This window comes from Plecotus auritus, assembly GCF_963455305.1.
Source record: "Plecotus auritus genome assembly, chromosome: 14".
In the NCBI taxonomy this organism is placed as follows: domain Eukaryota; kingdom Metazoa; phylum Chordata; class Mammalia; order Chiroptera; family Vespertilionidae; genus Plecotus; species Plecotus auritus.
In genome coordinates this window covers 1,930,388-1,955,500 of record NC_137780.1, presented here as the reverse complement: position 1 = coordinate 1,955,500, position 25,113 = coordinate 1,930,388, and the positions used below count along the sequence as shown (strand labels likewise).

Sequence of the window (25,113 nt, the reverse complement as noted above, 5' to 3'; positions counted from 1 at the left end):
GCTACCATGGGCATCCCTGCTCCACAGCATACATGGCTCCTTCGTAAGAAAAGCAGTTGAAAGCGCTTGCAAAATTCGGCTTGCACACATGTTTTCCACCCGGCATTATCAATCAAGCCAGAGGAATCACATATGATGGGCCAAGTAGCATTTCGGGGGGCGGGGGGGGGGGGGGGAAACAAGGCGAAGGAGAAAGATAAATTGAAAGCGATCCGTCCCTGACGAGGGGGATCAACGGAGACATCGTTTGAAAGGCCTTCGCCGGCTCGAAGAGATTAAGACACGGGACTTCCTAAAAGGTTTCCGTCTTGGTGTTTACTGGACATAATCCATCCTTTTACTCGGAGGGGGACGGCTCAGGCCTGGAGAGAGATAAAGCCCCGGCTGCCCGCCGTCTGGGCGTTTCTGAGGAGGAGCGCGCACGCGGCGTGATGAACCGGAGGCGAGCCACCGGACATCCATCACCCGCTTCGAGGCCCCCCCCCCCCCGCGTTATCGCCGGCCTGGCGAACAAGGCTCCCCCCCCCCCCCCCCGGGCGCAGCCGGACACGGACCGGCACGCATGCTTCACGAGGGCCGCACGTCGAGGATGGAACCGGCGGCGCGCACCCCCAAAGTATTATAAACGCCCGCGCGCACACAGGCACCCCGGGGGGAGGCTGGGACGGGGCACCCACGGCAGGAATGCTGAAGGGTAATAGTTCTCTCCACTCCCTTTTTCCGTTGTTGACTCAATAACAGCTTCCCCCCCGCACCCCCTCCTCCCGTCTAAGTGGCGTTGATTCCCGGTCACACGCCCGTCTAAGAACTCCCTGGCATTTCACAGCGAGAAAAAAGAAAAAAAGATAAGAACACGCTTGGCTACCGTGACACAGAAATAAACGGTGAACGGACAAACAGCCGGGGTTGGAAAGCCGCGGCTCCACGACGGGCCTGAACCTCGGGGAGCCGTCCCCGGGAGACACGAGTTCTGAAAGAATGACTCTGGCGTGGAGAGTCACGACCAGAAAGACACTGGGGGGGGGGGGGGGGGCAGGTAAAGGCATGTACTGGGGGGAAGGGGAGGGGGAGGGAGGTCAGTGGGGGAAAAAAAAGAGACATATGTACTACTATTTTTAATACTTCAAACAATTTAAAAAAATGTAAAAAAAAAATTTAAATAAATAAATAAATAGATAAATAAATAAATAAAAAAGAGAGTCACGACCAGAGACACCGCGAATAACAACCAAAGGGCCACAGAGGGAACGGAAAACGAGATTGCGGGCGCTTTTTATTTATTTATTTATTTATTTTTTAAATTTCTTTTCTCTTTTTTTTTAAAATATATTTTATTGCTTTTTTACAGAGAGGAAGGGAGAGGGATAGAGAGGTAGAAACATCGATGAGAGAGAGACATCGATCAGCTGCCTCCCGCACACCCCCTACTGGGGATGTGCCCGCAACCAAGGTACATGCCCTTGACCGGAATCGAACCCGGGACCCTTCGGTCCGCAGGCCGACGCTCTATCCACTGAACCACACCGGCCAGGGCGCGGGCGCTTTTTAGAGGAATTCGGGAGTGCTCTCAGATGACGGTTTTTGCATAAAATCTTCACATTTGGCTTTTTGGTCCAGAGCATCAGCCCGCACACGGAAGGGGCCCACGCAGGTGTGATTCCCGGTCAAGGGCAGGTACCCAGCTGGCAGGTACATTCCTGGCCTGGACCAAGCGCTTGTGGGAGGCCAGCCATCGACGTGTCTCTCTCGCATCAGTGTCCCCCCCCCCCCCCTCTCTCTCTCCCGTTCTCCCTCCTTCTCTCCCTTCCACTCTCTCTAAAAACCAACGGAAAAAAAATATCTTCGGGGGAGAATTAAAACTAGTAATAATAAAAGCTCAAAAGGATTGTTCAGGGGAGCGGGGACCAGGGGAGCAGTCCTTTGCCCGGCTGCGGGGAGGGGGGAGGAAGTCGGGGTGCTATTCTGTATGCAAATCTGAGGCACAGACGCCAAATCTCAGAAGCGACACCCTCCAGCAGCCGTGGGCAAACGACGGCCCGCGGGCCGGATCCGGCTGTCCTATCCGGTTCTCTTGCTCTCCCATCCGCTCCTTTACTTTGAATTTATATTAGTTCACACAAACACTCCATCCATGCTTTTGTTCCGGCCCTCCGGTCCAGTTGAAGAACCCATGGTGGCCCTCGAGTCGAAAAGTTTGCCCACCCCTGCCCTACAGCCACACACCCAAATGCCTTGTCAGCCCGGAGGGAACATGACCGCGTTGCAAAAAAAAAAACCATCTCCTATTAGCAGCCCTTCTCGGCACGAAGGTAACGGAGCTCATCAAATTCAAGCCCGAGAGCTAGAGAAAAATACATTTTACGTGAACCAGAAATCATTAGCAATTAAAAAAGTATTCTAAAAAAAAAACAACAAAAAAAAACCCCACTACTTTAAAAATATATTCATTTCTTAGGGGTCTCTAAATGTCTCTTTCTTTGGGCTAAAAAAGAACCAGGTAGTCTTGATTTAAATATTTCACCTTATACACGCTCCGTACACCTCGGCAGGTGAGTGAAAACCGCGCTCACGTGTTATAATAAATTAAGTCGCCAGCTACTTATGGGCGCCTGCTCCTGGCGAGAGGTTCCGTTACACGCTGTATACACACACACACACACACACACACACACACACGCACACGCACACGACCCGCTGTCACGAGCGGGAACACACCGGGCCGGCCTCGCGCTTAAACCCAGAGAACGAAGTGCGTGAAGGCATAGAAATATATGGTTATTTTTATTTCCTCGCCGAGATCCCGTGGCCACGTGACCGCTGCCCCATCACATGCTAAATTAAGACTGCCACGGGATAATGACCAGAAAAGCATGTGCACGGTATAAGCGGCCCATTCAGGGCCATTTATTATTAGACCGAATAATTTAAAGCAGCATCGCTGGGACAGCAGCGCCCTCCAGGAATATCAGACAGACAGACGTGAAATAATTTTCCCCGGCACGGAGCCTGTGGAACCTCACGACCATCGGCCCGAGGAATCCGTGAATTCAATCATTCCGTGAACACGTAATGGCATGCCTGCGACACACGGGGCCCTGTGCTAAGCGCCTGAAACACGAAAATGAATAAAACAGACCCCAATCCAAGTCTCGGTGATGTTTCAACAGCTGGTGGGGGCGGGGGGGGGGGAGAAGGGGGAGGGGGTTTCAAAAAATAGCAAGAAATCAAGTGATCAATGACTCAGTGCGTGAGAAGGTGGTGAGTGTTGGGAAATAAACTGAGATTGTGCGAGGGAGGCTGGGAGTGCGGGGCCGGGCGGTTTCCAATTTAAATAGTGAGGCTGGGCCCTGGCCGGTGTGGCTCAGGGGACAGACCCTCGGCCTGCGGACCGAAGGGTCCCCCTGGGTTTGATTCAGAATCAGGGGTGGGCAAACTTTCTGACTCGAGGGCCACCATGGGTTCTTGAACGGGACCGGAGGGCCGGAACGAAAGCATGGATGGAGTGTGTGTGTGAACGAATATAAATTCAAAGTAAAGGAGCGGAGGGGAGAGCAAGAGAACCGGATAGAACAGCCGGATCCGGCCCGAGGGCCGTTGTTTGCCCACGGCTGGATTCAGATCAAGGGCCCCTGCCCGGGTGGCGGGCTCGATCCCCAGGAGGGGGCGCGCAGGAGGCAGCCCATCCATGATTCTCGCTCATCCTGGATGTTTCTCTCTCTCTCTCCCTCTGCCTTCCTCTCTGAAATCAATAAAAAAAAATTATTTAAAAAAAAAAAAAGCGTGAAAATGCGTCCTTGCGCTGATATCCTCCCGGCTGCAGGGTCTCCACCGCCCGCCTGGGTCACATGACACGTGTAGTCCTTCGTCATGCCCTGAAACGTGTGTGTGATGCAGTTGCCGCCTCGCACGCATTCACGCGGCAGGTGTGTTCTCACACCCCCCAACGGCGCGATCCTCAGTTCTACTAATGCACGTGCTGATCCCGGCTATAAATCACCCACCGTAAATAACGAACTACGTGTTTCTTTAAAAAAAAAAAAAAAAAGATTAATAGGAAGGTGTAGAGATTTATCAGAATTTATTGTTATGTTAAAAGCTTTCTAAAATCTCCCCAAATCTCCGGCCAACATGAAAGGGGCTCACGTCTGACCCGTTTCTCTGATCCGGGATCTTGTTCCAGTGGGAGAACGTGGGTCAGAGCACAAAACGTAAAGGCTCTGGACCTCAGAGAATTCTCCCGCTGACACGGCACGTCCTTACGCGGCGACCCCAGGTTTAACCAGGGGTGGGCAAACTTTTTTTTTTTTTAACTATATTTTATTGATATTTTACAGAGAGGAAGGGAGAGGGATAGAGAGTCAGAAACATCAATGAGAGAGAAACATCGATCAGCTGCCTCCTGCACACCTCCCACTGGGGATGTGTCCACAACCAAGGTACATGCCCTTGACCGGAATCGAACCCGGGACCCTTCAGTCCGCAGGCCGACGCTCTATCCACTGAGCCAAACCGGTTTCGGCAGTGGGCAAACTTTTTGACTCGAGGGCCACCATGGGTTCTTCAACTGGACCGGAGGGCCGGAACAAAAGCATGGATGATGGATGGAGTGTTTGTGTGAACTAATATAAATTCAAAGTAGAGGAGCGGAGGGGAGAGCAAGAGAACCGGATAGAACAGCTGGATCTGGCCCGCGGGCCGTAGTTTGCCCACGGCTGTGATAGACACCATGCCCGGCCGGCGTGGCTCTGTGGTGGAGCGTCCACCTAGGAACCAGGAGGTCAGGGTTCGATTCCCGGTCAGGGCACATGCTCGGGTTGGGGGCTCGATCCCCAGTGGGAGGGAGGGCGTGCAGGAGGCAGCCCATCCGTGATTCCCTCTCATCATGGATGTTCCTCTCTCTCCCTCTCCCTTCCTCTCTGACATCAATACAAATACATTTTTAAAAAAAGGGGGGGGGGACAAGAAACCAACACAGGTGCGACGCTGCTGAGGGACCCACAGGTGAGAGGCCTGGAGAGAGAGGCTGGCACCGTCGGGAGGCGGCCGCCTTAAGAAGGATGGAGCTGTCAGGGCTGTGGGCTTAAGAAGCTGTTTCTGGGACGCTTTCCAAGTCCGTTATCGAAAGAGGAGCTGGTCCAAATGGAACCCGCTATCACCCGGCTACGTGCTGTTTATTTCACGGTATCGTGGAATGTTAGCGCCGGAAGGCACCTCCACCATGGGGACCTGGCAGGCTGACTCACGTTACAGAGGCCCAAGGAGGTTAAGGAGCCGACCGTCAAGAAAAACACAGCCTACTACTGGCGAACCTGGAAACGCTGAAAAACAGGTTTGTTGTGTGTGTGTGTTTTTTTAATATACATATATATTTTTAAAATATATTTTATTGATTTTTTTTCTTTTTTTAAATATTTTATTGATATTTTACAGAGAGGAAGGGAGAGGGATAGGGAGCTAGAAACATCGATGAGAGAGAAACATCCATCAGCTGCCTCCTGCACACCTCCTACTGGGGATGTGCCCGCAACCAAGGTACATGCCCTTGACCGGAATCGAACCTGGGACCCTTCAGTCCGTAGGCGGACGCTCTATCCACTGAGCCAAACAGGTTAGGGCTTTTAATATATTTTTATGAAATATATTTATATTCAGGTTGCTCCATTTGCACGTGCTCATTCGAGTCTTTTGCACAATTACACTGGAGGTGATTCTTGACTGACACACGGAAGTCTGTTTGTTTTTATAGTCTAGAGCAGTGGTCGGCAAACTCATGAGTCAACAGAGCCAAATATCAACAGTACAACCATTGAAACTTATTTTGAGAGCCAAATTTTTTAACTTAAAACTTCTTCTAACGCCACTTCTTCAAAATAGACTCGCCCAGGCCGTGGTATTTTGTGGAAGAGCCACACTCCAGGGGCCAAAGAGCCACCTGTGGCTCGCGAGCCACGGTGTGCCGACCACGGAGTTAGATCAAGCATGTCAAACTCGCGGCCCGCGGGCGGCATGCGGCCCACAACAAATATTTTTGCGGCCCAGCCAATGTAACGGTATGTAAGAAACGTTTTAAAAAAAATTTCATAACTTAATTTTTACAATATCCTGTTATACGTCATTACTAATAACCAACTACATATGTTCGCTAGTGACTGATGACTATCATCGTGTTGCATTCATTTCCCTTACACGCAGGCGCACCATTTCTCTCCACCAATACCAGCAGCGAATATTTTAGCAGCCGATGGCCACGGCATTAGTCTTGGACTGACTTGGTGTGCGCAAAAGGAAATAGTTCGCTTTCGGAGCACAAGAAAAAGAGGTTTATTTGCGTTACGCTTATTCATTTGTGCCGTTATTCAGTGTCCGGGAAGTTAATGTTCAAGAACCAATATTCAGCCCTGGCTGGTTTGGCTCAGTGGACAGAGCGTCGGCCTGCGGACTGAAGGGTCCCGGGTTCGATTCCGGTCAAGGGCATGGACCTTGGTTGCGGGCACATCCCCAGTAGGAGGTGTGCAGGAGGCAGCTGATCGATGTTTCTCTCTCATCGATGTTTCTAACTCTCTATTCGTCTCCCTTCCTCTCCGTAAAAAATCAATAAAATATATTTTAAAAAAAAAGAACCAATATTCATTTTTCTTAGAATGCTCCATTACTTTATGTCCACGATGATGCGTTTAGTTCAGCCCTTTGCATTCACCACGTCTCTATCGAAACAAACCGCCCTGACTGGTTTGGCTCAGTGGATAGAGCGTTGGCCTGCGGACTCAAGGGTCCCAGGTTCGATTCCGGTCAAGGGCATGTACGTTGGTTGCGGGCACATCCCCAGTGGGAGGCGTGCAGGAGGCAGCTGATCGATGTTTCTCTCTCATCGATGTTTCTAACTCTATCCCTCTCCCTTCCTCTCTGTAAAAAATCAATAAAATATATTAAAGAAAAAAAAGAAACAAACCCACGTTTCTATGAACACTGAAGCTTTTGTGTTTTGTTTTGTTTTTTTTGGCGGCCCACGTACACTTCAACCTTATTTATCCGGCCCGTGTTAGCCTCTGAGGTTGACATGCTAGAGTCCGATCTTCTCCCCGCCCACTCCATCCTGGACCCCCCATAGAACTTGACCTGCACAACTCACTTTGCACACGGACAGGTGGTACGGTCTCCGCTGGACGGATAAAGACGCAGAAGGGCGCTAACACCCCACACGAGGGGCCCCACCCTCACCTGCTTGAACAGCTGCAGGTTCACGGCCGTCTCCAGGAATTGCTTCATGGGGCTGGAGCGGTGTCTCACAAAGCTCTCCTCACAGAAGGTGACGGGCTCGCCCTGCGGGGAGAGAGAAGGTCAGGGCCTCCGTAGACGGGAAACCGGACGAGCAAGGGGTCCGGTCCGGACTGCCTGTCACTACGTAAGCCAATGGGGCACGGAGCGGGTTGAATCCTACATAGAGAAGCATTTCTTCTAACAACACCGGCAGCCGGGGAGAGCCGCCGTCGGGAGAGGTGAGGGGCCAACACAGACTATTGGGGACCAGCTACGACCTCACAGCCCCAACAGTGGGGTCCCACCCCAGCCCCCATTGCCTCGTTCCCCACGCCTATAATCCCTGCTTCCCCATGCCACCTTTGTCCTTCCACCCTCTAGATCAGGGGTGGGCAAACTTTTTGACTCGAGGGCCACAGTGGGTTCTTAAACTGGACCGGAGGGCCGGAACCAAAGCATGGATGGAGTGTGTGTGTGAACTAATATACATTCAAAGTAAAGGAGCGGAGGGGAGAGCAAGAGAACCGGATAGAACAGCCGGATCCGGCCCGGGGGCCGTAGTTTGCCCAAGGCTGCTCTAGAAGCAGCTGGCTTCTGGGGGCTGCAGAGCAGATTTTTGTGGGTGACCTGCTGCTGTGGAGGTCAGGGTTCGATTCCCGGTCAAGGGCACAGGCCCGGGTGGCAGGCTCGATCCCCAGTGTGGGGCGTGCAGGAGGCAGCCGATCCGTGATTCTCTCTCATCGTGGATGTTTCTCTCTCTCTCTCTCTCTCTCTGCCTCTCCCTGCTTCTCTGAAATCAATTAAAAAATATATTTAAAAAAAAAAAAGAAAAAGCAAACGTAAATTAACATCGCGACAAAAGGCAGGCTCACAGGTTTGTATCTCAGCGCGTCCCGGTAGCACCCGAACAAAGCCGCCTGCGCCCGGAGGAAGGCCCGGGCCACCCCGTCGCCCGTGGCGGTAGATTGTTTCTTCAGTTTGTTTTTCAGGGCCGAGACCTGCGGGACAGACAGGAGCCGTTACATTAACACCTCGGAAATTGGCCCGGGGAGGCACGAGCCCGATGGGCAGGCAGGCCGACCCCGGGGCCTGCGGGGGCCACCCCCCCACCCCCCCAGCTCGGCCTCCTCCCCGTAGCTTCTCTCCTGAACGGCGGGAGCGCCTGCTGGCCTGTTAATGGAAGGAGAAGCAGGGACCCCGAGCAACGTGCGGATGCAAATGGCTCTGTGCTCGCTCTTCTGGTGTCTCCCGAGGCCTCTTGACATAAATGGGCTTTAATTGTTTTACAGGAAACTGCTCGGGAGCCACTTCGATGCCCATTTTTGAGCAATTACAACAGGTGTCTACTCATCTGGAGAAGCCCGGGTGGGTACCCTCCATTTCTGCTCTAAAAGGTCCCCAGTCCCAGGTCCTCCAGAGTCCCTTCCCATTAAATCTTTTTTTTTTTTTTAAATATATTTTATTGCTTTTTACAGAGAGGAAGGGAGAGGGATAGAGAGTTAGAAACATCGATGAGAGAGAAACATTGATCAGCTGCCTCCTGCACACCTCCTACTGGGGAGGTGCCCGCAACCAAGGTACATGCCCTTGACCGGAATCGAACCCGGGACCCTTCAGTCCGCAGGCCAAAGCTCTATCCACTGAGCCAGACCAGCGAGGGCTAAATCTTATTTTTGGAAGCCTCGCCTGCCTAGGGGATTTTCTGATCACTTGCTGAATAGTTTTGAGCATCGATACTAATAAAAGCATAAATATGCTAATTAGACCAGACGTCCTTCCGGGCGTCCTTCCTTCTGGACAAAGCTGCAGCGGGTGAGGGCCACGGCAGAATTTCATGCATTGGGCCTCTAGTTGTGACATAAAAAGGGGAATGAAGGTAAAGTGATTGAGAACCTACGGTGAGTAGAGAATTGTGTTATGCAAATGGTATCCACGGTCTCGTTTAATTATGTTTTTACTAGAGGACTGGTGCATGAATTCATGCACGGGTGGGGTCCGGCCAGCCCGCTCCGATCTGGATGGTTGGCTGGCCATCCCCAACCCCTGGTCGAACTCCCGGTCAAACTGGTTGAGGGGACCATTTGCATATTAGCTTTTTATCATATAGGATTGATTTCAGAGAGGAAGGGAGAGGAAGAGAGAGAGAGAGAGAGAAACAACAAAGAGAGAGAATCCTGGATCAGCTGCCTCCTGCATGCCCCCTACTGGGGAATCGAGCCCGCTGCAACCCAGGCATGTGCCCTGAACCGGGAATCGAACCGTGACCTCCTGGTTCATAGGTCGATGCTCAACCACTGAGCCACACCAGCCGGGCACGAAGGAACATTTTTATTTCCTGACGCAAGCGGTGGTCCCGACTCCTCTGGTCGATGATGGTTGTCAAGGAAGGAAGGGTCAGCCTAATTAGCAACTCAACTTTGAATAATGCTAATGAGACGGGAACACAGCATCCGAGGCAAGGCCCGCTCTACAGGTGATAAACCTTCACAGGCGTGACATTTTCCAGGGAAAAGTCACAGTTACTCTGATCTGATCAAAGGGAGAGACCCCCACTGGGTCCAATTATACCCACGGTTTGGAGAAAATGATTGCGTCAGGATATTCATCATCTATGCAGAAAGGCCCATGTGGTGTAGGTTGCCTCCCCATAGCTGATCTTTCCCATTTCTGCCCAACCTCCCTAGATGCAGACAGAAGTTGATTTTATTCTTTTTTTTTTTTAAAGGAATCAGCATTTTATTTCAGGTATGAATCTGAACAGGGTGGGGATGTGATGCGATTAACATTTCGTTTTACTTGTCTAAAATATATTTGTATTGCTTTCGGAGAGGAAGGAAGAGGGAGAGGGAGATAGAAACATCCATGAGGAGAGTGAATCGTGGATCGGCTGCCTTCCTGCACGCCCCCCACTGGGGATCCAGTCCGCCACCCGGGCCTGTGCCCCTGACTGGGAATCGAACCCTGACCTCCTGGTCAGTTCATAGGTCGATGCTCCAGACCCCTGAGCCACGCCGGCCGGGCATCACGGCTTCATTAGTGCTGATTTAGCCTGGACTTCACCTAAACATTTCGGGGGCCTCCCTTGACTGTCAGACACAATGAGGATTACAGCAGACCTGTGACAAACCTGGAACTGAGGGAGCATTCTCTGGGGCTGTTTTTTTTTTTTTTTTTTCTTAATGACAACGTAACCTATTAAACCTTCGCGTTGGAGTAGAGAAGAGTCAAAGCATTCGCCGTGTCTGTTGACTATCTCTAGCTGTGAGAGGGCCGTTAGTTTATATACTTACCCTTTTTTAAAAAAAGAAAAAAAAAAGCTCATCTAAAACATTCTCTGAAAAAGCCCATTCCTTTCCAAACTTATTCCCAAATTAATTCACTCGCGCGACTGCAACTATTTATTTAAAGTCAGAGTTGTTGGTTGTAGTTCTTTAGGCTTTTCATGGTTTTTGGTGACTGAGAACAATCCGTGCCTTTCTTTTATATTTATATATTTTATTATTGATTTCAGAGAGGAAGGGAGAGGGAGAGAGAGGAGAGAGAAACATCCATGAGGAGAGAGAATCATGGATTAGCTGCCTCCTGCGCGCCCCCCACTGGGGACCGAGCCCGCAACCCGGGCCTGTGCCCTGACCGGGAATCGAACCGTGACCTCCTGGTTCAGAGGTCAATGCACTGAGTGAGCCACACCGGCCGGCTCGTGCCTATTTTTTTTGTATCACAAGGAAAACATCAACCTGTTCCTTCAGGGGAAGCCGAGAGCCTGGGGGGGGGGCAGGGGGGGTGCCCGGGATTTTAAATGACCATTTTCGATCAAGGCCCCTTCAGGTTTCAGCCACGACAGGCACTCCGTACACACGCAGCCGTCCTGCATGGAACGCACTGGGGTTTCCAGCGGACTGCCGATGGCTCTTACATGGACCTAGTGTCCACACACCCTCTGTGCATGGAATAGGAAATCATTTTCCAACAGGGTTCTAGACGAGATGAGAACGAGTGGTTCGAACCGCGCGGAAAATCCGAGTGGAAATCACACAGGCCAGCGTGATGTTTCCTGGACAAGACTGGAAGGAGGGAAGCTTGTCTAGGGAATCTTAAAGGAGTTAACGCATGGCCCCCCGGGAATCAGGTTTACAGGAGAGGGGCCGTGGTCTTGTGTGGGGGGCATGAATCTGAGGGTCAAAACCCCCTGGGACCGAAAGCTCTAAAAACACCATTAACAGCACAGTCTCTGCACCTTCATCTTCAAAACAGGAGGCCTGAGACAGGTAACCTGGCTCAGAGTATATGTGTGTGTGTGTATATATATGTATATATATGTATATATATGTATATATACATATGTGTGTATATGTGTATATATATGTATATGTGTGTATATATGTATATATATGTATATATGTGTGCGTATATATGTGTATATGTATATATGTATGTATATGTATATATAGGTGTGTGTATATGTATATATGTGTGTATATATGTATATATATGTATATATATGTATATATATATTTTTTACAATTTACTGAGTTAAAATTAAAGACAGGGAAGCAATACAGGCCCGAAGTCACCTGCCTGGTAATGAATATTCGAACGCACGTAACGGCCAGACATCCATCCTAACCTGCCTTCAGGTACCAGAGCTGGTTCATCGTGGTTTTATCTTTATCTTAAGAGTCGCATGGAGACGGATTTCCTGCATCTCGTTAGGATTCCAGTTCGCTTCATTTCCCAACAAGCGGGTCGCCCTATTTACTTCTGAAAAAATAACACCTATTCCAAGTTACCGGTCCACGTGACAATGATGATAAAAATTAAGACGCGCAGTAATAGCTTAGAAATACAGTATTTTCAGTGAGTGTGTAACTGACACAAAATTTGGAATTGGGGTGGGGGGAGGTGTCTCCATAGTACATTTTCTTAAATTAAAGTGACCTCATTTGAGATTTCAAATGTTATATTTAATCCAGCTGGCTCTTCTCCCACCCCTCACTTAAAAACATAACACCAACTTCAACTGATTAATGTTTAGAACCCTAAAATGGCCTTTAATTATTTCCAAACACTCAACCTACATCTGTTTGAAAGTCTCCATATTTGGCACAGCCCATCAAAAATAAAACCACACACAAAAATAAAAAAACAAAAAACAAAAAATCATAATGTCCTCACAGACAAACACAGCCCTGGCCTCTCGGAATGGACCCCCAGCTTTTAAAAGCGATGCCGCGTAATAATCAATATCGTTAAAATCACTCCCAATCAAATCTGCGTTCCGTTTCCTTCGAGTGACCCAAATCTGTAGTGAAATGATGAAATCGAGAAACAAGTGTTCTTGTCAGAAGACAGAAAGGGAGTTTCCCCCCCCCCTGCCCCCCATCCTCTCCCTTAAGGTACACAAAGGGTCCCCGGACGCCTGGCCCTGATTTATTTCTCCAATTTTGAATTCCTTGAGTAACGGAACTGCTACTGGCAGGGTCGTATTTCTAACAGTCCATAAATCTCCAATATTATGTGTGAATATTGGAATGAAGCCATTAAGAAGATTACAGCGTGCGACGCCGCAGAGGGTCCCCGGGAAAAAAGACGAGTAATTCAGGACAACTGTGACCACTGACCCGGGGCCAGCCGCGGCCACCGGCCAGACGGGCACGGTAATCGGGAGCACATGGGCCCGGGGCCATCCGGCCTCGGAGCTCCACTTAAGCGGCCGCTGCACGGTTTTAAAAGGCCCCCGTTGAACTATCAGTTAATTTATTAAACAACCAAACAACGCCAACAGGCCCGTGTTTCAGGCTCCGAGCCCCGTTTATGAACTCCCATCACCCACACGCGCGCGCACACACGTGCACACACACACAGAACTTCAGGATCATTTTTTAATCGTCACTGAACAAATTCCCAGGGACAGGACCGAGGACCGGGTACGCGATCCTGCTCTCTACCTGCCGGAGACGGCGTTGGGCAAGCGGGGGATACAGCTACATGTGTGTGTGAGACGGTGAAGCAGTCATGGGAAATATTTTTAAGACTATGAGTAGGACTTCATCCATGGCAGGCTTGCGGTCATACAGCCCCGGAGCTATTTCAATGTCTCCTTTCTTCCTATTTGTAAGTCCATGGCCCTTAGCTTCACGCACACACTCAGTTCTGTCTGCGCCACCTCGCCATGGCCTTCTCAGCAATGTTTTTCACCGTTTCCATGATGCCTGATGAACTGTCGCTGTAAGATGGTCCCTCGTGTCATGGTACGTTGTGTGAATACTGTTTAACTGCTTCCCACATTTAACTACATGTTTTCATATCAAGCTAATACTACTAGGGGAGCAATGCTTCTGAACGCAAAAAAGCATCCCCCATCAAAACAATTACCTTGAAAGATTCTTTCTCTCAAAGAAAGAATGAGCCATCGTTAACGGGACTAAAAATTTTATTATGACACAAAACGCTGATTTCTTTCTTTTTTCTTCCTCCTCCTCCTCCTCCTCCTCCTCCTCTTTTTTTTTTAAGCAAACAATCCTTTCTCCTTAGGGTATTAAGAGCAGGGAATACATGCCCATAAGGAAAACATTCTTAAAAGTTGGGGCTTTATTTTCATAATTATTTCTCTATCCAGTGAAGGATACTTTGACGGGTTTCCGAATGAATAACTCTAATCATTTCTAGCAGCTTCTGCAAAATTTTTATAATGAGGCAATCTAGCTATAATGAGCTCAAAACAGAATAAAACTCTCCACTGAGCGGGGTGTGGATTTGTTCGTACGTAGCATTAATTTCACTAGGGTAAGAGAGAGAGATTCGATTTAATTTGCTTCAAGGTCAGCAAGCATTCGGGGTTACTTATTTATACGCATAGACAACCTGACTTGGACGTAAAGTCCTATTTTCCTATCACTGGCCATAAACACAATCAGGTGCAGTTTTACTGTATTTTTCTGAGTATGAGATTTTTTTAAATTCCTTTTTCCAGACTCCCTAATCATGATTTCAAAATACTTGCCGTATTACAGGAAAAATGTATTCTGGAGGTTTTGTTTACTCTCCAATTTTAATGCCTCTGAAAAGAATGGATTTTTTTAAAAAAAAGGGGGGGATGGAGAAGCAGTCTTTTAACCTCGAACTAGGTTAATAAAGATATTTTTCAACCACCATTCAGAAACAATCCCGGCCTGCATTTTTTGGCCCTGTCGTCAGGAATACAAAGGCCATAAAATGCACTTTTGGAGACCATTTAACATGGAATACAGAATCTACCCTATTATAAGCTGTAGGCACACACATGTGCGTGCACGCGCGCACACACACCCACACACACACACACACACACACACACACACCCTTTGCAAGATCAAAGAGCAGGAGAGAGCCGGCACTTAATTCATCAGCCTTCACCGACACGAGACAGTTTTCGTCATTTCAAAAGGATCCGATGTCTTTTATGACAGACCGGGGGCCCGCAGTTTAATTTACAAATAGAATCCCAATCAGGCAAGTCTCCGCGCCGCGGCCCCGGCCCAGGGACACGCCGCGCGGGTCTCCATGCCCACCGCCCCCCAGCAGGACCGGGGAGATGAAACACGAAAACTGAAATAATTTAGGGAAAACAAATAAATGTTTCAGGAACGTCGAGGGGGGGGATCAAAGGCAGCATTTTTCTGACCCCGACGGTCCCCGCATTTCTGATGAGATTGACCGGGGCCATCAGATCATTAATTAAAAGGAACTGGCACTGGCAGGTGGCGGGGAAGCGCAGCCGGGTAATTGGCTTCCTTCTCTTTTCCTTCAAAAAAAAAAAAAAAAACTCTCCCGTTCTCTGGCAAGACATGCCACCAGCCAGACAGAAATGCCTACTTTGTAAGATAATGATGAAGATGAGAGGGAGAGGCGCCCGTTTCAAGAAACGCCGCCCTAATGAAGGCTCCCGGCGTTTTAATTGTGGTCCCGTGTCTCCGGGAAGGGACTCGACGCTCCTCTCGGCGTCTCCCCAGCGGCCAAGGAGGTAAAAATAGGAATCGCAGACCCGCAGGGAGGATGCCTCGCACCCGCTGGACCCCTTGATCTGAGAGTTTTATAAACGTGGGGGGGGGGGGCGGGGGGATCGCTCTCGGGAGCTCGAGGGAGGGCGCAGGAGAAGACGCAGATATCCGGATCGATGGGCACCCCCCCCCCCCCGCCCCACAGTGCCCTCCTCGACTTACCACATCACTGGGCAGGTTGTCCAAGTCGTGGAATGGCGATTCCAAAGTGTTGGTGTCCACGTTTAAGATCACCACGTCCTCCAGGGATTTGCTCCTCACTCTCTGTTTAAAACACACAATGATCAACGCAACAGCCCCGTGGTATGTGTCCTTCCAAAAGCTAGCGAGCTTAGAAGCGTAGAGAAGAGAATCGTAAGGCATGAGTCTGGGGGTGGGGGGCGGGAAATAAGGGGAAATCCTACATCATAAAAGAATGTAAACAACGTTGCTTTTTGAGAACAAACAGCTCCTGTCCAACCATTCGGAAAGGTTGGGTTGAAAAGGCTTCACCGGCCTGTTCCGCCTCTCAACGTACCGATGTCGTTCGGAGGGAATGCATGTAATGTAGGTACCAAAGGTCTCTCCCAGCGAAGACGTACAACGCAGGCATGGTTACAGTAAACGGTGCAACGTTCTCTTCTATCCCTTGGATGAACTGAATTTCGATCTCTGATACAGGATCGTGTGTCCGGTTCTATACCTATGTGTTTTTTTTTTAGCATAAATCATAATGTAGGTCTAACATAAGCCAACGTTTATAGCAGTCAATATCTGCTCTATAGGTCCATTTCGATTGGGTGTAAGTTTATGATGACAAAGTCAAATAAAAAAAAAAATGACAGAGAGGGAAGTAATAGGGACGTCATTCTTAGTAGTATTTAGCGCATGGATTTCAATATAAAAGATCAGATTTCATAGCCTATCAGATGAACTGGTTGACTTGTTTGTTTGACAGCTTCATCAATTGGTCAAATTATCTCAATATGTGTACAAATAATAGTGAATTAGAATTTCATCAAATTTTTCATCCCTAAAGAAAGAAAATATTTAAAGTTTATGTTTCCTATTTCACCTAACATGTATGCTTCAATCATATAATTCTATTAGTCTTTTATAGATGATAGCAACTTGTCTTATTCCCTAAATAAGGTGTTCTTTAATAAAATTTATCCACCAACTCAGAACTCCATAATTTGTATAGGTCAACGAGCAATAAGTCAATTAACTTCAGCATCTTATTTTTAAAGTGACATTCCAGAATAATAGCCATTTTTTGAGAATCATGAAATACTTTACATTTTAAATTGGCCAGACCAATTATTTTGTTTTAAAGTTGGGCAGGACTAAAATTTTCTCTGATTCGTTTAGAATTTCAAATCTCTGCGTATTAGGTAGAATTTTAAATTTGCTAGCGAAATGGTCATCTTTAGTATAGAATTCTTTTGTATTAAGAAAGCCGTAATATCCATGTGGAATATGGACCTGCAGGGCAACACGTGATTCTGAAAAATCTATCTTGTAAAAGACATAATCAATCTAAAGGAAGACTCAGAACATGGCCATTTCTAAGAAATTAACAGAGACTCACTTAGAATAGCGGTACTATGACAAACACATGTATAAATACACTCATTTCCTTTCCATGTGTACACATTGCTGTAAACAAGTTTACATTCATAAATAGGCAGTTATCTACAAATGATAGCATGACTACAAAATAACCTATTGTATAAGCAGAAATGTATTTATACGAGTGGCATTTTTGAGGGAAAAGCTAGGTCATAATTTTGATTTCCATCTTTAATTCCAAGTGGTCCTTTTAACAGAAGCTGCCAAGTTAATCCACAAACCTGATGCATTTTTTTTTTTAAAAGAATGAAAATAGCCTAAACTAATGGTTATGTGACCCCAAAAGGTTCTGTGATGACACGAACAATAAACTCGGAAGGAAGGCAGTCTGGGTGAGTATGAACAGCATACATTTCTCACAGCTGTTCGTTTTAAAAGGGTCGGATAAAAGCTGGATGTTAAATTTTGTTCCAGGAGTCACCCCGAAAGGATGGAAAATGTATTCATTTCAAGAAATCAACACATTAAGAGCCCCTAAAATGAGAGCCACGTTATGTGTGTTTGTTTGTTAAATATATTTCTTTATTGATTTCACAAGAGGAAGGGAGAGGGAGAGAGAGATAGAAACATCCATAATGAGAGAGAATCATGGATCGGCTGCCTCCTGCACGTCCCCTATTGGGGGATCGAGCTCACAACCCGGGCCTGTGCCCTTGGCCGGAATCGAACCCGGGACCCTTCAGTCCGCAGGCCGACGCTCTATCCACTGAGCCACACCGGCGAGGGCATTTTATGTTTTTTTAAAAAATACTATAATATAAATATTTTTTCTGAAGTTGGAATCACGTGAGGATTTTACCTATGCTTCCGCTCCAAACCAGGCTTTAGCTACTGTTTTTTTCTAAACAAAGTGGCGAGTCACACTGCCTGTAAAACGGCGCCACGTTCAGAGTTTTACATCGTAAAAGTCATACTTGTTTAGATGGGAAAAGAATAAGGAAATACAAAAAGACGATTTTCCTTTTTCTTCAAAAATAAGGAAATGAGCCCGGCTGGGGTGTGGCTCGGTGGCTGAGCATCGACCCAACCCAGGAGCCAAAAGGTCAGGGTTCGACTGCCCGTCGGGGCACAGGCCCGGGTGATGGGCTCCATCCCCAGTAGGGGGCGTGCAGGAGGCAGCTGATCCATGATGTTTCTCTATCATTGATGTGTCTCTCTCTCAATCCCTCTCCCTTACTCTGTCTCTAAATATATATACCTAGAGAGACAGAGAACCTATTTTTTAAAAGAATGATAAAGTTCAAAATAATATTAAACAAGAAACTGATCTGGGGCCAGAGACTGGGAGTCTTAGGGACCGGCGTGGATCATGGGTTGAGCATCCACCTAGGAACCAGGAGGTCATGGTTCGATTCCCGGTCAAGGGCACGTGCCCGGGTGGTGGGCTCGATCCCCAGTGTGGGGTGTGCAGGAGGCAGCCGATCCGTGGCTCTCTCTCATCATGGATGTTTCTCTCTCTCTCTCTCTCTCCCTGTCCCTTCCTCTCTCTGGAATCAATAAAAATATATTAAAAATAGAGTGGGCCCGGAGCATCCAGGCAGGAGGATGCCACAGCGGCCGCAGCCCCCCGGTCTTGTGAAACGGGGTACGCCTTTTCTCTAGACTCCTCTGTGTGCTCACACGGTCCACACAGCTCTCCCGTTTGCGGCCTCTGCTCATTTTTATTCCTAATCGCCTTGGGTGCATTCCCTGAAGTCTAGTTTTCAAGCAGAACAAAATGTCCTGATCCTTTATTTTGGAAAGAGATCTCCACTCTCAAAAGACACGGCTGGCCCTCTTTTATGCTCGTGATTACATAAAAAGAATTAAAAGGAAGATCGAAAAGGTCACTCGTCTCATAGCTTTGAACGACGATGTTTACAAGGCTTGAATGGCCTTGACCGAGAGAGAATAAGAGACGATGTGATTCTTCCTTAAAAAAAAAAAAAAAAATTCGTTGTAATTGCAGCCAATTAAGATGCGAAACATTACTCACTTCAGCCTCACCTATAAAGCATGTAAATAGCCCTGACCAGTGTGGCTCAGTGGATAGAGCGTCGGCCTGCGGACTCAAGGGTCCCAGGTTCGATTCCGGTCAAGGGCATGTACCTTGGTTGCGGGCTCATCCCCAGTAGGGGGCGTGCAGGAGGCAGCTGATCAATGTTTCTCTCTCATCGATGTTTCTAACTCTCTATCCCTCTCCCTTCCTCTCTGTAAAAAAAACAATAAAATATATTAAAAAACAAAAAAGATTCATCCCCAGCCCTGACCGGTGTGGCTCAGTGGATAGAGCGTCGGCCTGCGGACTCAAGGGTCCCAGGTTCAATTCCAGTCAAGGGCATGTACCTTGGTTGCGGGCACATCCCCAGTAGGGAGTGTGTAGGAGGCAGCTGATCGATGTTTCTCTCTCATCGATGTTTCTAACTCTCTCTCTCCCTTCCTCTCTGTAAAAAAAAACAAAACACAATATATTTTTTTAAAAAAGCATGTAAGTAGATAGACATACATTTTAATTATAGCACCGTTTATATAAAAATCAAAATTTTAGTGAAAAAAAAATCTGCCAATAATGACATGATAAGCATGGAATTGGAGCTTGTGTAACACCTCCTCATAGATTGAGGAGAAAGTTACTAAAAAGGCCCCAAGGAGCTTAGAGACACGCCTGGCCTTCCCGTTGTACTTCCTCATTCACGATGAAACCCAATAATGGTTCGTTGAGAACTGGAGTTTTCCGGATTTAAAACTTTACCGTGTGATTTCTACCACCTGTAACCTATTTTCATGGGTTCCGTGCCCTTGAAGATGCTCATTTGGTATAAAAAAAACTTAACGGGCCGAAACCGGTTTGGCTCAATGGATAGAGCGTCGGCCTGCGGACGGAAAGGTCCCGGGTTCGATTCCGGTCAAGGGCATGTACCTTGGTTGCGGGCACATCCCCAGTGGGAGGTGTGCAGGAGGCAGCTGATCGATGTTTCTAGCTTTCTATCCCTCTCCCTTCCTTTCTGTGAAATATCAATAAAATATATTTAAAAAAAAAAAAATTTAACGGATGGTATTCCTGTGTTACCTTTGTAAAAAGGACCACGTGAGAAGGACATAAAGCTGGTCACCGCTTTGTGCCAGTCGACGGATATTCTTTCAAAGCACAAGTGTGTACACCTTTCCTTTTATGAAGGAATCGGTCACTACTTTATGGCTGACGGACGGATACTCACCTCTATGAGGCTGGAGTGTACTCCAATCAGGTAGGGCATCGGAGCACTGCATTTAAGAAAACCATACAGTCACAGTTCATTAAAACTGGAACAACATACATCATTCTGTACGCTTAACTCTACCGCAAAGGCACAGTTCTAAAGCAGCATCGTAGAGGTATGTTACATTCTTTTCTGTATACAGTTCAAATGTAAAGGCCATTAACAGATTCAAGTTAAGGTTGATTTATATTAAAAAAAAATCACAAAATCATTTCTAAGCAAATCGAGAAATGGAATGCCTTAAAAAAAAAAAGTGACCGATGAAGAATATTAGGGTCTAAGCCCGTGGTCGGCAAACTGCGGCTGGCGAGCCACATGCGGCTCTTTGGCCCCTTGAGTGTGGCTCTTCCACAAAATACCACGGCCTGGGCACGTCTATGTTGAAGAAGTGGCGTTAGAAGAAGTTTAAGTTTAAAAAATGTGGCTCTCCAAAGAAATGTCAATCGTTGTCCTGTGGATATCTGGCTCTGTTGACTCATGAGTTTGCCGACCCCTGGTCTAGGCCATAACCTGAGTTGAACCTTTTCCATATACTTCATGGTTAAATGTATTGTCAGTAATCATCAAATGTATTCATGTTTCCTTTGTACATCTTTCTATTCAATTACATTCTTGTTTCTGTGACTTTCTCGATATATCATAATTTCACCCCTACTACATCAGCAACATTTCTTGAGTCGGTCAATACCAAATACTTATGGAGCCCTACTGTGCGCCGGGCGAAGTTTCTCCTCACTGTCATCATCCTATTTCTGTCCTTCTGCTCATGGACTCTGTCTTTTCACTCAACTATTATCCTTTCCTTTATATCCCACACTCATAGTTATTAACAGAATAATTTTAATAAATTAGAAAATATTCAAATGAGTTTAAGAACAATATTATATTAAATTAATTAAAATACGGAACGCACACCAGGTGCTCTGGTCGAGGGCCTTGGGTCCAAGAGTAAACAATATGGACAGAGTGTACTCCCCTGGGGGTCTCAGACTCTAGCGGAGAATAAAGTCATTCAATCATTTTTTTAACACATACAATCGACTCACCACTCATCTAAAAAACATTTCTCATGAACTAGAAGAAGGAAATTGTTCAACTTGACATTTCAAAATTAAAATTCTGTTTGAGCCCTAACCGGTTTGGCTCGGTGGATAGAGCGTCGGCCTGCGGACTGAAGGGTCCCGGGTTCGATTCCGGTCAAGGGCGTGTACCTTGGTTGTGGGCACATCCCCAGTAGGGAGTGTGCAGGAGGCAGCTGATCGGTGTTTCTCTCTCATTGATGTTTCTAACTCTCTATCCCTCTCCCTTCCTCTCTGTAAAAAAGTCAATAAAATATATATTAAAATTCTGTTTGACAAGAAACCATGAGAATGGGCAGATGTCTACCAAGGTGATAGGAAATACCCAAATAAATAGTTATTTAAAAATGAAACACTTTTAAATATGTTCTTACTGACTTCAGAGAGAGGAAGGGAGAGAGAGAGAGAGAGAGAAACATCCATTATGAGAGAGAAACATCGATCAGCTGCCTCCTGCACACCCCCCACTGGGGATGTGCCCGCAACCAAGGTACATGCCCTTGACCGGAATCGAACCCGGGACCCTTCAGTCCGCAGGCCGACGCTCTATCCACCGAGCCAGACGGGTTAGGGCGCTGGTGCTATTTTGGAAGTGGAATCGGAACCATGGCATGGCAGGCAGGGCCTCTGACACGTGCCTCCCTTCTGCACACGGACCGGTCTGACTAGAACCGCCTGCAAGGACGCAGGGAGAAGGAAGCCGTGCTCCCCAGAAGGCAGCCGGGTCCGCACCGTTCTCTGACATGGGGGCGGCTCGAGTCTTCGAGGGCTATTGCTCCATACACGGATGGGTCCTCCCGGCCCGTCCCCCGAGCGCTGAGCCCATCCTCGTGGCCTAGACGCTCGGACGTGGTGGTCATCTCCCCGGCACCCCCCGGGCCAGGGGACAGTCTGGCGTGAGAACTTGTCCCAGGGGCTCCTGAAGGGGCTGGACCCAGTCCGAAAACTCCAGGGACTAAGCCGGGGAACAAGCTCCCTTCGTTACCATGGAAGCAGCAGGAAGAGGAGCTGGGGGGCTGGCTTAGAAAGGACCGGGATGGCACCCCAGGAAAACGCCGTGCGGTCCCTTGTCGTGAACCCCCAAAACAGGTGCCAGCGCGTCGGGGCGCACAGGTACACATCAAGCTCAGCGGGTGAGCGTCCACCTAGGAACCAGGAGGTCAGGGTTCGATTCCCGGTCAAGGGCACAGGCCCGGGTTGCGGGCTCCATCCCCAGTGTGGGGCGTGCAGGAGGCAGCCGATCCATGATTCTCTCTCATGTTTTTTTTTTTTTTCTCTCTCTCTCCCTCTCTTCCTCTATCTCTCAAAAAAAATCAACCCTAGCTGGTGTGGCTCAGTGGATAGAGCATCGGCCTGTGGCCTAAAGGGTCCCGGGTTCGATTCCCGGTCAGGGCACAGGCCCAGATTGTGGGCTCCATCCCAGTGTGGGGCGTGCAGGAGGCAGCCGATCCATGATTCTCTCTCATACATGTTTTTTTCTCTCTCTCTCTCTCCCTCTCTTCCTCTCTCTCTCTCTCAAAAAAAAAAATAAAAATCAAGCCTAGCTGGTGTGGTTCAGTGGATAGAGCGTGGTCCCGGGTTCGATTCTGGTCCAGGGCACGGACCTGGGTTGCAGGCTCCCACCTGGGCCGAGGCCCTGGTCAGGGAGCGTCCAGGAGGCAACCAGTGGTTGTGTCTCCCTCACACGGATCTTCCTCTTTGCCTTTCCCTCTCTCCCCCACGCTCCCTGAAAAGGAACGGGAGAATGTCCTCGTGGGCAGCCGAGATCGAATGGGGGAACACAGGGAGAAAAGAAAGATATCCTCAGGTAAGGATTTAAAAATAAATAAGTAAAACAAGCCGTATAAAACCAGACAACAACAGCAACAAGCCAATGATGGAAAATAAAACAAATGAAAGATAAATAAAATAACAACCACACACACAAAAAATCAATAAATGCCCTGGCTGGTGTGGCTCAGTGGATAGAGCGTTGGCCTGCAGACTGAAGGGTCCCGGGTTCGATTCCCGGTCAGGGCACATGCCCGGGTTGTGGGCTTGATCCCCAGTAGGGGGCGTGCAGGAGGCAGCCGATCCATGATTCCCTCTCATCATTGGTGTTTCTATCTCTCTCCCTCTCCCTTCCTCTCTGAAATCAATAATATATATATATATATATTATAAAAAGAACACAGCTAAACAGCCCTATGCCAGGAGAAATTCAAGCCCCCTAGCCAGTTTGGCTCAGTCAGTGGATAGAGTGTCGGCCTGCGGACTAAAGGGTCCCGGGTTCGATTCCCGGTCAAGGGCACACGCCTGGGTGGCGGGCTCGATCCCCAGTGTGGGGCGTGCAGGAGGCAGCCGGTCCAGGATTCCCTCTCATCACGGATGCTTTTCTCTCTCTCCCCCTCTCCCTTCCTCTCTGGAATCAGTAAAATTGTATTTAAAAAACAAAGAGGAGGAGAAGCAGAACTGGGCTTTCTCCCCACGTGGCCCGGCCTGGGAGCGGGGTGGGGGGGTGTGGGGGGGACTTACCAGCAGTAGTCCAGCAGGGGCGGCGGCAGCACAGGGATGAAGATGTGCTGCCAGAACATGGGGTACAGCAGAGCGGCCGAGCCGTGCAGACAGGCAGTCAACTGCGAGATGGAGGGGGACACCCAGAGTGAGGAGCAGGCACCCTGCAAACACACCACATCCCCCCCCCAACCCCCGTTCCCCAAGACGATCATAACGCCACCCACTGATCTCCGGACCGCCCCCCCACGCCCTCTGCCAGTTCCGCAGGCCACAAGCCTTCCCTTTGGGGAGCGCCCCCTCCGTGAAAAGACACAGCCTAGACACAGCTCAAGGAGGTCCCTGGGCGTCTCGGGGAGACAGGTGTCTGAACACAATGCTTTGGGGTCCGGAACGAAGCACAGGAACAGAACGATCGGGGGGGGGGGGGGGCGAGGGGGGCGGCGGGGGGGGGGGGCGCCGCAGGAGAGACGGTAGGAAAGGCACGGCTGGGATTCGTGCTCCGCGATTCGACGACGTGGAGGGGGGAGAGGGGGCCGCTCCGGAGGGAGAGCATTAGGGCGGATTGCCAAAGCGTGAAACACAGGCCCGAGCATGGGGGCGGGGGGGGGGGCCTGGGCCGCCCGACAGTTGGGGCCTCCGCAGCGTGCGGACCGCGGGGCGCGGTACCCAGAGACGCTGCTCGCTGACACATGCGATGTCCCTATTGACCAGCGAGGGCCCGAGCCTGACAGCTGGGCCGCGGGAAGCCAAGAATATCATAATTTCCTCCTCCGGCTCTTCAGGCCCGAGGCCCACGTGCGGGCCCAGCTGTGGATCAAGACAGCTGCGGGGACGTGGCCGCGATTGCAAAGGGAATTGCCGTTTTAATTGTTTTGATTTGGCGAGTGGCTAATTAAATATTTTTAATGCCTCACGAAAAGGTATCTCCCCCCCACCCCTCCACCCCGCTTTTTCCCCTCTTCTTCCGTCCTCCGGACCCACAGCAGAATTCTTCCCCTGTGACTTCCTGTGCCTTTTAAATTCCATTCCTGTCAGGGGGGGTCATTTTTCGCCCCCCCCCCCCCAATGTTTACAGCAATAAGTGAATCAGCACGCATCATCATTTTAAAGGGTTGCTGTGGTCTGCATTTCAAGGCGACTCATGAAAGCGTTTTGTCCGGCTTGGAAATCGGGTTTGAAAAATAAAACCACCTGAAAACGGACCACAGACTTTCCATGAACCATCATTTCTGTTTCATTACGTAGGAAATGAAAATGTGCACATAGTGACCAAATTCATTTAAAAATTAAATGTAGCCGAAACCGGTCTGGCTCAGTGGATAGAGCGTCGGCCTGCGGACTCAAGGGTCCCAGGTTCGATTCCGGTCAAGGGCATGGACATTGGTTGCGGGC

General features: G+C 48.8%; 1 protein-coding gene across 2 annotated transcripts in view; it reads right to left on the bottom strand.

The window, feature by feature from the left end:
- The window catches only part of DENND1B (DENN domain containing 1B), a 112,212-nt gene that overhangs the window by 28,250 nt on the left and 58,849 nt on the right, over positions 1 to 25,113 (bottom strand). For both annotated transcript variants that reach the window (XM_080651118.1, XM_080651117.1), the window contains 5 exons: positions 23,740 to 23,840; positions 20,105 to 20,150; positions 15,459 to 15,560; positions 8,130 to 8,255; positions 7,219 to 7,320 (listed from right to left, as the gene is read on the bottom strand). In XM_080651118.1, the coding sequence (XP_080507244.1) occupies positions 7,219 to 7,320; positions 8,130 to 8,255; positions 15,459 to 15,560; positions 20,105 to 20,150; positions 23,740 to 23,840 (477 nt within the window). The remainder of the gene's footprint in view (positions 1 to 7,218; positions 7,321 to 8,129; positions 8,256 to 15,458; positions 15,561 to 20,104; positions 20,151 to 23,739; positions 23,841 to 25,113) is intronic.